The 14,348-nt window shown below is 58.4% G+C and overlaps 1 protein-coding gene across 4 annotated transcripts in view; it reads right to left on the bottom strand.

The window, feature by feature from the left end:
- The window catches only part of NFIC (nuclear factor I C), a 31,998-nt gene that overhangs the window by 15,567 nt on the left and 2,083 nt on the right, over positions 1-14,348 (bottom strand). For 2 of the 4 annotated variants that reach the window (XM_080935364.1, XM_080935367.1), the window contains exons 1-2: positions 12,853-12,961; positions 6,575-7,106 (exon numbers count right to left, since the gene is read on the bottom strand). In XM_080935364.1, the coding sequence (XP_080791490.1) occupies positions 6,575-7,106; positions 12,853-12,882 (562 nt within the window). In that variant the 5' untranslated portion in view covers positions 12,883-12,961. Of the gene's footprint in view, positions 1-6,574; positions 7,177-12,852; positions 12,962-14,348 lie in introns of those variants that run through there. The other 2 variants (XM_080935365.1, XM_080935366.1) reach the window with 2 other exon arrangements.

Genomic DNA, 14,348 nt, shown 5'->3' with positions numbered 1-14,348 from the left:
TGAGACCCTCTCTGGTTTGTTTTGTGCCTCAGTTTCCCCAGCTGTCAGAGCCGCTGAGATGTGGCTTTATTTAGCTCAGAGGCCAATTGGCAGGACCGGAGCTCGGCCCCTCCCCCACGGCCGGCCAGGTGAGTCCTGGGTTGAAGTGTGAATCCTCCTTTTCCTCCGCCTCCTGTCAGGTAAGCACCAAGCTGATACCAGCTGCATTCTGGCCATGGTGGCCATATCTACTTTTCTAGTGAACAGATGGGGAAACTGAGGAAGGGCAGGGCCGGCTAAAGCTCACCTAACTCCCACTCAGTCATCCTCCACAGCCAGTCCAGTCCCTGCTGCGCTCCTCCCTCCCTGCCAGCTTTCCTTCATCATGAGTGAAACTCCCTCATGGAGTCAGAGGTCACCCACGGGGTCCGCCAGGCCATCCTTTGCCAAGAACCGGAATCTGAACTCAGGTCTTGGTGCTTGCACGCAGTCACCTCCACACCCTGATCTCGCTCTGCTGTCTACTGCTTCCCACACGATCCACCCTCATTAGGCTTTTCTTCTGTCACCGTCGCTCTTGGCTGGGTCCACAGGGCCAGGAGTAGCGCCTTGCACACAGTAGGTGATTAATAGTTGCTTGCTGCTCACTGGCTTGGCTGGCCCGAATCCAGCCTCAACCCCTTTGTATATCACAACCCGCTGCTCCTCCACAGGCTGACTGGCGAGGCTGTCACCTCTTACAGATGGGGAAACTGAGGCTGGAAGGGATGTCTGACCTTGTCGTTGGAGGGGGTAGGCTGGGCCCACGGAGGAGGGCTAGAGGGTGCAGTTCCGGGACGCGGCCCCTTTAAGCCCCTCCCCCACACGGCGGCGCCTCCTTATGTAATTGGGCCGCTGTCCTTGCATAACCCAGTTACATAAGGAAGCCTGGAACGGGCGGCTCCATCCGGCGGGGACCTGTACCCGCACTGCGGCCCGACACCACAGCCCGGTCAGCAACCGCCACAGCTGGGCTTCATCCCTCCCTTTGGCTCCCACCAAGGGATCCACGGACTCCGACCTGCTTCCTGCCCTGCCCCTGTCCCCCAGCGTCGGATTCCACCTGGGCACCCCCACCTCTAATTCCTTGCAACCTCTGCAGCAACCAGGAAAAGTGACCAGATTCAAACCTAGCACAGAATCTAGGTCTTGTTCCCATTACTCAGAACGGGAAACTGAGTCCCAGAGAGAGAGAGAGAGAGCTAACCACAGCACAGGGAGGAACCCTCAGGGCGCAACGATACTCCTGCATACAAGCCCTCCTGTGCCCTCTGCTGCACCTGTCTTAGCAGAGCCTAGTATGCAGTAGGCACTCAATAAATGCAACCTTTGTGGTCATTTACCTAGTGACCATAGACCTTGGCTTTGCATTCCAAAGAGGGACCGATTTAATGTTCCATCTAGTTCTATGTGGAAAAAGGGGCAAGGCTGCTTCCTACAGGTAAACTGAGGCAAAAAAAAAAAAAGAAAGGGAAGCCTCAGCTTGCTTCATACTCACTGCCGAATTTCCAACCAGAAACAGCAGGTGTCCTATTACTGCACAGAACTTGGCCCCACTGTCCCGACTCCAGGAACCCCATGTGTCTGGGGTCGGAGGTGGGTCCATTGAGCCTCTGGGCTTCTGTCCTGAGGCTGGCCCTTTAAGGCTGTCTGAGGCTTGGGTCTGTCCCAGAGTGACCCCAGAGGAGGGTGTGGCCAGGAACAAGGGGCCCATTCAGTTCTGGGTAGGTGGGGGATGGGGCAGGGCAGGCCCAGGCAGGAGGGACTGGTGAGGGGGTTGTTAGGAGACTGACAGACACCTGGCTTCAGATATGAAGGGACCCCCTGCCTCTGTGCACCCTCTCTTCCGACCCCAAACCCTGGAATCAGTTGACTCTGCTCCCCACAGGAAAATCCTTCCAGCCCAAGGGCTTCCCAAACATTGCAGGTCCTGGGCATGGGTTTGAATCCTGCTGACCTTCTCTGGGCCCAACCTCAGCGATATAAACGTGTCATATCAGGCAGTGTAGACACTCAGCAGCACTGGAAGGTGACCCCCTGCCTCAGGCCTTCCCTCAGCAGAGGCAGAATAGAACCTGTCCCAGAACCTTCTAGAACCTGGAACTCTGCAAGTTCCCAGCCCCACCATTGGCTTCTGGAAAGCTTTTCCTGGGTTCTTCCTCTGCTTAGGAAGCTGAGGCAGGGGCACTGATGTGAGTGCCTATGAAATGAGACCTTGTCTCAAGAACGAGGCAGGAGGGTGAGGAGTCTGAGGCACCCTCATGTAAGCAGCATGTTTGACGCAGTCTTGAAACCCAAACAAGACCAGGTGGTAGGGCACTGGCTTGTTCTGTGGGCCTCAGTTTCCCTGACTGGTCAGAACACCCATGTCTCCAAGAGTCCTGTCCACCCCCCACTGTGACTTCAGGCCCACGCAGGGAAGGGCAGTAGGACTGCTTAAGGGAACGTAGATGTCCTGAGCTGCCCCCAACCAGTCCCGGGCGTAGAGCCAGGGCACCAACTGTGGTGCACACAGGTGCAGGGGGATGTTGTCCACTGCTGAGCCCCAGAACACGGGCGCCCCAGGGTGACCCCATCTCCCACACTCTGAGCACACGCGTTGCCATAGGAACAATGGCATTTGACACCTTTCTGAGCTTTAGCAGAGGAAATGGTAGAGACCAGAGATGTTCAAGTTTCCCAGGGCTATACACTACACAGCCTGCAGGGTGGAGCCATGGGCTCCTGTGCCCTAGACCCTCACAGTCCCACTCAGACTCCATCCCCTCCCCAGGAGAAGCCTAGAGCTACCTGCTCAGTTCCACAGTGTCACCAAGTGACGTCATGGCTGCCCACTTACCTCTGCATCCACTAAAGACACCACCAGACATGCATGTAAAAGAGCCCCTAGACCCCTGACAGGGAAACAGACTTGAGGATCTGCGTCCTTCTGGGGATGCTAGCCCAAGGAAGTGGGCTAGCCTGGGCTACACAGTGAGTCTGGTATTTTTGAGACTGGTTCTCACTCTGTAGCCAGAGCTGGCCCTAATATCACAGGAGTCTTGCCCTGTGCCAAATCGACAGGTGTTTTTTTTTTTTCTTTCAGGTGTTTCAATCTGTTATTTAGGGACTCAGCTGAGGGAATCACAGTTCATACATGAAAGCAAGATTGGGGTATAGGGGGCCACCCCTAAAGATGGAGCAGGGAGACTGGGGTGTTGTCAGCATGGAGCCCTGCCTAGAATCCCCCAATGATTATCCAGGAGTGTGATCAGGGGTAGAGCTCCACCCAGAACACACACACTGAGGAGCTGGGGGCGTGGTCATGACATAGCCCTGTCCAGAACTCCAGTGAGGGGGCCTGGGGGCGTGGTGAAGACGGAGCTCCGCCCAGAATCCCACTAGTGAGTGGCTGGGGTGTGGTCGGGTGGAGCCCGCCTAAAATTCTTCAATAAGGGTCTAGGGGCGTGGTGAGCGAAGGAGCCCAGTCTAGACTCCCCGTTGGGGAAGGGGCGAGTCCAGCCCCCCCCCCCCCCGGAAGGAACCCCAAGCCTGCCTGCTGCTATCTTAGCACCAACAGGGGCAGCATGGAGCTTCCCCCTCGTACTTGCAGGCTCACACTCCGGCTCTGGATCCTGTCGTGGCAGCCACCCCGTCCCCAAGGCTGTTGGCGGGAAGCGAGTCCGGCCATGACCAGCACATGGGCACCATCTGGGCTGGCAGCTGCCGGCCTGGGCGGGCCTGGCACCCCTCCCCCCTGGCATGGCGCCTGCCCGCGCTTCGGGTTTCGCAGGCTGCCAGCGGGGCGGAGGGGGGGAGCAGGGCGGGCTGGCAGCCGCCTCTCCTGCGGCCCAGCATTCCCAGACTCCTTCCAGAAAGCAGGCCAAGTCAGGGAGCCTGACTCCATTCCTCCCGCCACTGGCCTCCTCCCCACATCTCAGTGCTCCTTGCAGACTCTCCCTGTTCTGTGCGCTGGGCCTCTGTGATCCCAGGACATTTGCCCTGGCTGACCCCGTCAGGCAGGCTCTCCGTCTTTCTCGGCTTCTCACTACCTCCACTGCCCCCCCCCCCACTTTCATTTGAGACAAGGTCAGCTCTGAACTCAGTACGGAGCACAGGCTGGCCCTCAACTCCCAAGTTCCAGTACCTACGGTTTTGGGGACAGAACCCAGAGCCAGTCTGACCCCCCCCAAATTAAACCATTGTCCCCATCATTTCAAGTTTCATGTCGGACCCCCAGCACTGACCTTTGTGTCCCTCCAAGTACTATGCCACCCTAGTGTTAGCTTCACAGGCGGTGGGGGGTGGGTGGGCTGGGGACTGGGAACCTGTGAGGCAGGAGAGGGACAAGGGACCATGCCCTTCACTGAACTGATAACTGCTGGCTCAGACAGAGTTGGGTAGAGCCTGAGGACCAGACTGGGGGGCTGGGAGTCAGGCCTCTCAGTGACCTAGAGAGGGAGCACAGAGGTGGTCAGGCTGATCTCTCTACGGCAGGTGTGTGTCAGTTACTGGGGTGGGGTTAGGGAAGGGAGGGCGGCCCTGGAAAGGCCTTAGCTTTCTCTTGGCTGTGACATCCCAGACAGGGCAGTCCTCCTCTTTGACCCTGTCTTTTCCTGTGTCACACTGGCTTCTACATTGTTGACCACTGCCCAGACTCCAAAAGAGTCGCTAAGGCTGGCTTGGTGGCACAGGCATGAGATCTCAGGACAGGAGAGTTGAGGCAGGAGACCCAAGCCGGGCTACGTGGCAAACCTGAGGCATCCAAAAAACTGATGGAGGGAGAAGCTGCAGTTAGGGCCCTGGAGAATGACCAGGAGATTTGCTTGGGCACAGTGGGCAGAAGACTGAAGTCTATAACAGTAATGGTGGTTCTGGCATGGCCTCTGCCTGCTGAATCTTGGTTCCCCCCTTTTTTGAGGGATTCCTGGCATCTTTCAGGATTTATGAGCACCCTACTCTATAGAGAAGAAAATGAGGCACAGAGACAGAGACTGACCTGCCCGGGTCACACTTGCAACAGAGCCATGGAATGCCAGACTGGCAGACCTCGGCTCTCCTGACCTTCCAGGGACGAAGTGGGCTGAGCAGGGTGACCCATGGGAAGATGTCCTCGGGAGGCCCGCAGAGGCTGGGCAGAGGAGGGCTAGGGAGGGGAGACGCAGGGAAATTGTGCTGACACAGCAGAAAGTACCTTAGAAATCTTTATCGGCTCAGCTCTGAGGCAGGGGAGAGAGCGGACCTGAATGCCAAAGAGCTAGAGACCCCCAGCCTGCCGTCGCCCCCCTTTTCCTGTCACCTGGTCTGCCACCTCAGACCCACACAGCTGGGAACTGATGGGAGGTGGGGGCAGGGCTAGACAGAGGCTGAGCTGGATGGCAGCCAGATTCAGGGTGAGAGTTGAGAGAGACCCTGGTGGGCTTGGCTGTGCCATTGTGGCCACCAGCGGACACACAGAAACGGAGGCACAAAGAAGAAGATCTGATCCACCTGCAGGATCAGCCTACCTGGCCCACGCTGTCCTCTCTGCAGTGCAGACTGGGTGGTTCTCACCCATGTGGGTGCCCAGGGAAACCTCCCAGCAATGTGGGTACTGGGTACATGGGTGGCTTCCAAAGCTGAGGCTCAGGAAGAACATGAGCTGCTGCCGACCTCACAGCGATCCCCCTCTGCCTCTGCCCCTGAATTCTGCTGGACCACCCACAACAGTTTGAGGACCAAGCACAGCTCACCTACCATGATGCCAACTTGGGGGCCCCCAACTCAGCTAGGACCAGAAGTGGGCGGAGCCATGCCTGTCCCCTGTCCATACTTCTAGCTCCTCCTATACATAGACCCGAGTGGCCCTGCCCTGTCTGGCCACGCCCACCCCAGCTCCAAGTCAGCCCCTGCTTAGTGTCCAGGCTGTTCTCCTGCCTCAGATCTGTGGACACCATGGCCACTAACCCATACTCCCCAGATGACACAGGGTCTGGTCGGGTAGAGGCTAGCTCTTTGATGGCCACCCCTTTCTGTGGCCTCACAGACTTGCCATCTGGTCAGACAGAGAGCGCTGCTCACTGGGCTCTCCCCGGAAGCAGTACAGGTGTCCATACATGAATGCTGGTCTTGACTGTGCCTCCCACAGTAACTCAGCCCTGGCCTTGTACCCAAGGCCTTGCCCCGGTCCATGGCACCCCACGGACTGTGTCCGTGACCCAGGACCTCCTGACCGTTCACCCAACACTGATCCTGATCCCAACGCTGACCATGGTCTCACTCCTGACCACCACCATGGCCCAGATCCTGTGAGTTGACCACGGCTTAGCCTCTGACTGTAACCATGACCACCATTATAATGTCCCTGACGATGATCCGGAACCCCACCATTGCTCTGAACATGTTCCCGCCCTTGACACTGACGCTGGCCATGGCCCAACACTGATCCTGATCCCAAACCCTAACCACAGCCCAGCTCCTGACTATGACCTTGACCACGGCCCCGGAGTCCTGCCTCTGTCCATGGTCCCTCCCCTGTTGGGGGGGGTCTCACCTCTGACCATGGCCCTGGTCCCCTCCGTGCCCACCCTGCACTCACCGCGCTCCCGCACGAAGTAGGCCAGGTACAGGTCCAGCTCCTTAACGGCCACGCCGATATGGTGCGGCTGCACACACAGCACGGGGTGTGCACAGGCGGCCGCCTTCACCAGCCGTTCCCCATCCGTGCTCTCCAGTGGGATGCCCTTGAACAGGATCACCATGACCAGGTCCAGGCGCCACACTTTGTCAGCCTGGCGCAGGCAGTCGATGCGCCGCATCTTGCCCTTCTGGTCCGGGTTGGACAGCACACAGCCCGGCGCCTTCTTGCCAGTCACAGCCAGCACGAAGTCTTCACGGCACTCGGGCCGGATGTCCTTGCGCAGCTTGGCCAGCAGCCGCGACGCCCATTTCTGCTTCACTTCGGCCTTTTCCCCCAGCAGCTCGTCCTTCACTGCGCGCTCCTCGTCCTTGGACATCCGCTTCTCGTGCTTCTTGAAGTATTTGCGCTTCCGCGCCTGCAGGTTGAACCAGGTGTAGGCGAAAGCACGCACATGCGGCAGCAGCGCCTCGATGAACGGGTGGAACTCATCCTGTGGAAAGGCAGGGAAACTGAGGCCCATACTGTTCCACGCAGAGGGGGAAACCAAGGCGTGGAGAGACCTACCACAGATAGGAGGAGGGTCAGGAAATGAAGCTCTGGATAGCCCATCAGGATCCCCAGGGGATGACAGAGCAAGCTGAGGACCTTGGGAACACCCATGTCCCCAACAGGAAGACTGAGGCTCTAAAAACAGGGACTGTCCAGAGAGGTCACCTATAGCCAGCATTCCAGAGCGGAGCCCACTGTGGGTCTGTTAGTGACATCTTAGCCTGGGCTCAGAGAAAAGTGACAGTGCATCAGCCCCACATGGCAGCTGACTCCTGAGGTCCCAACTGTCAGCTGCAGATTCCCCAAAGGGCGGAGGACACAGTGGTCCTCAAAACTGTGTGAGCCACGGGCCCGAGAGGACGCAGCAGGGTATGCAGCCCTCGGACCTCCCCTGGAACCTGGGAGCAGCATGGGGTGTTCTGCCTGTTCAGAAGGGGTCGATCCCAGTCCAGGAGAGCACCAGGGCCAATTCCCAGTCTCAAAGCAACAGTTGAGGGAAAACAGTATCTGCTGGGGTGGATACAGAAGTCACACATTTCCCCAGGAGGAGGGTGGCTGCTCAGGGGCCAGGGAGCACCCCCAGAGCTCGACGACCTGTGGCTTCATGGGGAAACAAAGGCCAAGGCCTTTCAGAGATGCCCATGAGGCCTTGAGGAACTGGATCACTGGTAGCCTGTTTTTTTCGAGTTGGGGGTCTCCTTTGGACCCCCAGCTCACCAAGGAGCTCCCCAGGTAGCACCTGCTCGCTCTGGGATCCAGATTCCCAAACCCCAAAGCCAAGATACCAAATGCCACCTACTACCAAGCCTCTGAAAATAGCCTGTGAGATGGAGGCCAGGCCCAGGCCACCCCGTCCCCAGGCCAATGTCCTCTGAAGTCTGAGTCACTGGGACAGCTGTGGCCTGGCCTGGACCTGGGGGGCTGGGTGCTTCCGATGCCTTCTGAAGCTGAGGAGATGGGGAGACTGGGCTAGCCTGGGGGACAGGAGCAGAGCTCTTCTTGGGTCTGGATAGTAAGTGACATGTGAGATCAGAGACAGAAAGGAACCTGCCCAGGTTCACATACCCTCAGCCGGGCTGGGGCAGCAGGGTGTGAGGAGGGTCCCCTGCCCAGGGGATACATCTGTGAGGAAGGGGTGCTGGGATCCCATAGTCCTGTCTCTAAATTTATTCTAAGTACTTTCTGAGCCCCATTTGTCACCGCTCTCTAGGTTCTTCCACCTCAGGGAGGCTGTGTGGTCCACGTCACTGAAGGCTCTAGTCAGCCAGGAAGGTAAACACTAAGTAACCGGGTCACAGACTTGCTGGCCACGCTCCCTGGGCTCTCCTGGTCAGGCAGCCCCTCTCTGTCCCACAGGTTCGGCCGCAGTCATGGCCTTGTCACCAGACCGACAAAGGAGAGGGCCAAGCCTGGCATGGGGCTGACAACCGTCTGAACTCCCACACACTCCTAGATGCCCAGATCCCAGTGCTCCAGCCAAGGATCAGCACTGGGGGGGCCTCATGGAAATGGGGAGCTGCTAAGCAGACCTTTCCCATGGTTGGACCTCTAGAGTGGTCGTTGCTGAGCCACTCCTGATCCTTTCTCCCTCAGAATCTGGGGCTCTAGAGATGTCAACTGCACTCCCCAAACCCTCACAAAAGTGACAGAGTATGAGAATCTGCTTGTGTACTCCCAAACCCGAGGTGTCCTTCAAAGCCCCAGCCCCAAGCCGTTCCCCATGTGGCTGGGGAGGGGACAGGCGTCTATTAAAGCTCTAGAACTGTGGTCACTTGCCTCAGTAGTGATAGCACCCCCTGCAGGACAAGCTCTGACCTTGGCTTGGGAGGGGTTCATTAGCTGCATTTACTGAGCACTTACTTTCTGCCAGCCTGGCACAGCCAGTGCAAGGGTCCTGGGGCAGGGACAGAGGGAGCAGGGGATGCACAGGAAGAGTACACCCCTAGCCTATACCCTCCTGACTCCTTGTGGGCCCTTTTCCCTCAGTCCTTGGTCACAGATACACTTTTGTTTTGAAAGAGAGAGAGAGACAGGGTCACAAACTCATGACAATCCCCTTGCCTTAGATTCCTGGGCATTAAAGTCACAAGTGTGTGCCACCTCGCCAGATGGAGCTATTTGTTTGTTTGTTTGTTTATTATGTTTTTTGAGACACAGTCTCTCTTCTCTCTATGGACCCAGTAGAGCAGGCTGGCCTCTGCCTCCTGAGGGCTGGGATCAGAGGTGTGTGAGCACTGTCTGGTGGACGAATCTGAACTTACCACACACCCCAGCCGCTCCCAGGAGCAGGCCAGACTCAAGATCAGGGCAAGGGGAGGGTTTGGGGAGGGGACTACGTGCAAGCACCAGGGCCCAAGTTCAAATCTCGGCCTCTTTTGACAGGCTCAAGACAAGACTGATCCTGACTGAGGTGACCTCTGACCTCCACACGTGCCCACTGCATCTCTTAAGCAACAGGATGAAGAAAAGCTGAGAAATGCCTCTGAACTAAGCCACTGAACAGCTGCAGCATTTATTGGGCATCAACTGTATACCCAGCTCTGGACCATGAGTGTCTGAAGGGCACATGACCTGGGCTCCCCAGTTCCGTGTGAGGTGACATACCAACAGGCATTTACCACCAAACGTTTATGGAATGCCCACTGTATACCACCACCACCTGTGTCTGGTGGCATTTACTGAGCTCCTGTTGTGTGCCACAATCTATATCCAGCAAATAAAAGCTACTCCCCCCACCAACTGCTGAGGTGGTCACTGAGATTCTGGGCTGATGTGAGGAGCTCCCATTTCAAAACATCTGAGGATACCTGGGGTGGGGGTGGGGTGAGCGTGCACTCTCCGTGGCAGTGGGTCCCTGTGCATTGGGGAGGGGTACGGCACAGAGGCCTGAAGGAGGGGACAGGAAGGAGGCGGGAGGCTCCCATGTCTGATATAGGCGGCTGCGCTCTGCAGGCAGGAAGAGCCGGAGAGGGAGCAGAGGCTGTGGCGGGAGAGGCCAGAACGCTGACTCGCCAGAATCCAGCGTCCTGATTTACAGGCCTGGGCCCTGGCAGAGGCACCTTTTCTGCAGTGAGGAGGGGGTGGAAGGGATGGAGACAGGGTTGTCACTGTGAACTCACTCAGGGACACACTGAGAACCAAGCCCATGCCGTGCTGCCCTGGGACACTTCTCACCCTCTCTGATCCCATCCCCCACTCCCCTCTGGAATGAAACCCCAAATGTCAGGTGCCCTGTGCTGGCTGCCTCAGTTTCCCCTCTGCCAGGATGGCAGCAGAGGCACAGCTATAAAGAGGAATGAATGGAGGAGGGACATGGCCTCAGCCCAGGCCCAGGGAATCCTCAACCTCAGCCAACAGGGATTTGGCCCCAAACCCGGAATAACTAATGTGGAGCGGGAGGGCGGGAAGGAGGGAGGGGGAAGGGGGGAAGGGACGCCTCAGCTTGGGATTCATGGAAGTAACGGCTGCTTCCTCCAGAGAGTAAAAGTGAAAAGGGGCCTGAGTCACCGCCCACAGTGACAGACGGTACAGGGGACACACGGGGCTCCCAGAATCCTCTCGGGCACCTGGTGCCCTGGCCTGGGCACTGACATCAGGGCCAACCCCGCCCCGGGCCAGGCTCCCAGTAGGATCCGGTTGGATCAGCAAAGGAGTTATTTCAGGCTGAACCCTGGCTGTAAAGTTAGCCGATTTGGGAGGGACAGGTGAGGAGAGACAGAGAGACAGAGATGGAGACAGAGAGACAGATCAAGGCAGACACCATGAGTGGGGGGACGGTTGGGAAGCTGCGGCATTGCTCCTAGGGTCCTTCTAAGCCCCCACAGCTGAGGCTCTTGTCCAGCCTGGGCTTGTGTGGAGCTGGGAGATCATACTTGGGATTAAGGGGACTCTTTAGATCCTATGGGGACTTCCTCGGGGTAGGAGGGGTGAGCGGGAGATCACAAGGGTGGGGGGACCCCAAACTTAAGGCAGCAGGGGGTCACTCCATCTGCAGCACCTCTACTCTCTCTGTCCCCTCCTGCACGCCTCCACCAGGTCGACCCACCCCCTCCTATGGGGGGAAACTGAGTTCCCAGGGCTGAAGCCAGCACTGGGGTTGCCCCCGCCCCCAGCTCCCAGCAGCAACCTGGATGGAGGCCTCCAGAAGGCCAGGACGGGGAATTCCACGTGCCTAGGCTGCCTTCCAGCCGGCCACGTCTGCCTCAGACCTCTCACGCCGCCAGGAGTCAGCACAGAGATTCCAGTCTCCCTGGGGTCACACAGCAATTCCATCCCAACACCAGTGCTCCAGCGGCAACCAAGCAATGCCTGCCCTGGGCTGTGGGGTGCCCCTCCCCAGATCTCACTGGAAGTAGAAACTGAGGTCTGCAAAGGAGCAGGCATTTCTCCAAGGTCACCAGGGAACCCTCAGTAGGGCAGGCTGGGGTTCCCTAGTATGAAGCCTCCCGTGGGAAATCACAGAACCTCTTACCAAGCTGGAGGGACCCACAGGAATGGGGGACCCCCATGATTCTGCCCCTGAGATTGTCCATCTGGGCCCTCCCTGGCCAAAACAACCATGCCCCTCACAAAGCTCTCCTCAGGACATCAGACAACTGCAATTCCCCCAGCACCATACAGTTTGGAGACCACCATCTTACTCTCTTGCAGGGGAAACTGAGGCACAGAGCGAAAAATCACCAGAAGGCTGTGGAGTTGGAAAAGACTTAGGATTCCAAGGGGCAGACACAGCTGGGGGTTCCTCAAAGGGGGTTCCCTGGCAGGATGGATGCGCCCCCTCCCCACTCTCCCTCAGATGCTGGAACCCAGCCAGAGGGAAACAGCAGGGCAGGTGCTGGGCTGGCCACTTCGTCTGCAGCCAGCAGTGTGGACCAGTCCCCTGCCGCAGCCTCCTCCTCCTCCTCCCCTTCCTCCTCCCCCTCCCCCTCCTCCAGCCCTGGCCTCTGCTCCTCCCGCCAGCCGCCTGGCAGCGCCTGCTCGGCTCAATAATTCAAGAATCAATGCGGAGCTGGGGGGAGCTGAGCCAGGGAAGGGGGGAACCTGCGATGGACACCCGCAGGGCTGCCCTTCCCCCTGCGCGCCAACTTCGCGCGCCCCTCCCCCTCCCGCGCACACGTGGGCTTGAAATGTAGGGGGGTACTGCCAGGGGGGGGGTCGGCAAGCTGGGAAACCGAGAACTCGCGAACAAACAGCTTGGGGGTCCCATTCCCGCACAGCTAGGGAGACCCACGGTGCAGCAGGGAACCCCAAGATCAGTCCCACGGGCGGTGAGGGGCTTCCTGCGGACACCCACTCTCTTCTCCATCTGGAGGGGACACAGTTCCTGGGTGCAAAGGGTGAGGGCTGTGGGGAAGACGCCAGCTCCCCTATCCCCATCTAGCCAAGAGGAGAGAGTTCCAAAAACAGCCGACTCAGATCAAAGTGGAGGTCCAGAAAATGGGGTTCCAAGTGTGCAACCAAGATTAACGAGGATGGAATCCCCAATCTCAAGAGTTGCCCTCACCCCAGGTCCATGCCAATAACACCCTGGCCTGGAAGGGGGTGGGTAGGGAGGACGCGCGCGCGCGCGCGCGCGCGCGCTTTTTTTTCCCAACCCCGCTAAGGAGGGGAGGTTCCAGACTGCAAGAATGCGGTTCCAGGTGGAGCCGGGGTGCGGGCCGAGACCAGGCCGGGAGCGGGGTGCGTACCTGGGTCAGGCAGAGCGGGGAGGAATACATCCCGGGGCGCTGGCACCGGAGGCGCAGAGGCCGAGCGGCCGCCGAACTTACTGAGTCATTTTTGCAGCCGCCCTCCCGCTCCTCCCTCCGCCGTCCTCCCCGCCCCGCGCCGCCTCCCGCCCGCCCCCGCTCCCTCCCTGCCGCCCGCATCCAACTTTCAAAGAAATCGCCGACAGCAAACAAACAAACACACTATGACTCCACACGTGGACCCCCGAGTCCCTTCCCTCTAGGTCTATCCATCTGCCCTAAGGTACGGGGAGGACGCGGAGGTTCATGAGATGAGGCTACTTGCTGGCCCCCACACCCCACCTGAGTAACTCTAGCAGCCTGCTTCTGCCCCCAGTCGTACCCCAAACCCCATCTGCCCCCCCACCCCACCTGTGCCCTTAAACTGGCCAGTGCCAGTAGGGAAGAGGGGGGACTGGGTGGGAGACTATCCCTTAAATGGCCAATAAGTGGGAGTCCAGGCCAGACCAGGCTCTGACGCTACTGTGTGCTAAAGAGCAGAATGGGGTGACCCAGGCCACCTGGGTCCCCAAGCTTAGGTCACTGTCCACGCTACCCATTTCATATTTGAGAAAATTGAGACACAGGGAAATCTCACTTCAACTAACTTCATATTTCTTTCTTCCTTTTAATTATTACTATTTTTATGTCAGAGCCTCACGTTGCCCAGGCTGGCCTTGAATTCACTAAAGATGACCTTGAACTCCTGACCCTCCTACCTCTATCCCCTGGGAATACAGGTATGCTGGGCCTTGCCCCGCTAGAGATCACCGTTCTGAAGGAGGCGTCTGGAGAAGCCTGGACTTCCATCCCGGCTCCTGCCAGTGTCTACCCACAAGACTAGGCCACGTTCTCTCCCGGGGGCCCAAGGGCCTGGGATGCAGGCTCAGCAGAGCAGGGCTGGGTGTTGTGTGTGGGGTGCTACGGGGCAGGAAAATGCTTCAGCCTATTACCAGTGTAACTCCCTCCAACGAAGGAAGCCACTGGCTGGGGTGTCAGGTCCCAGGAGCCGACTGTGATACTAACCGAAATGTTAGCACATTACGAGCACCCACAAATACTGGTCAAACTACCTGAGTGTGTGAGAACCCTTGGGATGTCCAGGACACCAGGGCCACACCTGTCACCCCAGCAGCCTGGGCTACCTGAGCCCATCTTGACCACCTCCCTATACGAGGGCAGCACATGGTAGTTTCAGTGCATGGGTGATGTGCGTGGGTGCACCTATGTCTCAGCCAACCAACACTGCACATCAGTTTCCCCATGTGTCCAGGGTTCTGGGGTGCAGGGATGCAAGCAGACTCTGCCCCCAGGTGACCATGTGCCAAGGGCACAGTGGGAGGAGCAGGGTGACACTCAGGAGAGACAGCTCAGCAGGTATAGCACCAGCTGCTCTGGCAGCAGACCCGGGTTTGGCTCTCAGCACCCACTGACAGCTCACAACTGTGACTCCAGCT

Source organism: Micromys minutus (genome assembly GCF_963924665.1).
Source record: "Micromys minutus genome assembly, chromosome: 22".
NCBI classification, from domain to species: domain Eukaryota; kingdom Metazoa; phylum Chordata; class Mammalia; order Rodentia; family Muridae; genus Micromys; species Micromys minutus.
This window is presented reverse-complemented; position numbering and strand designations above follow the sequence as displayed.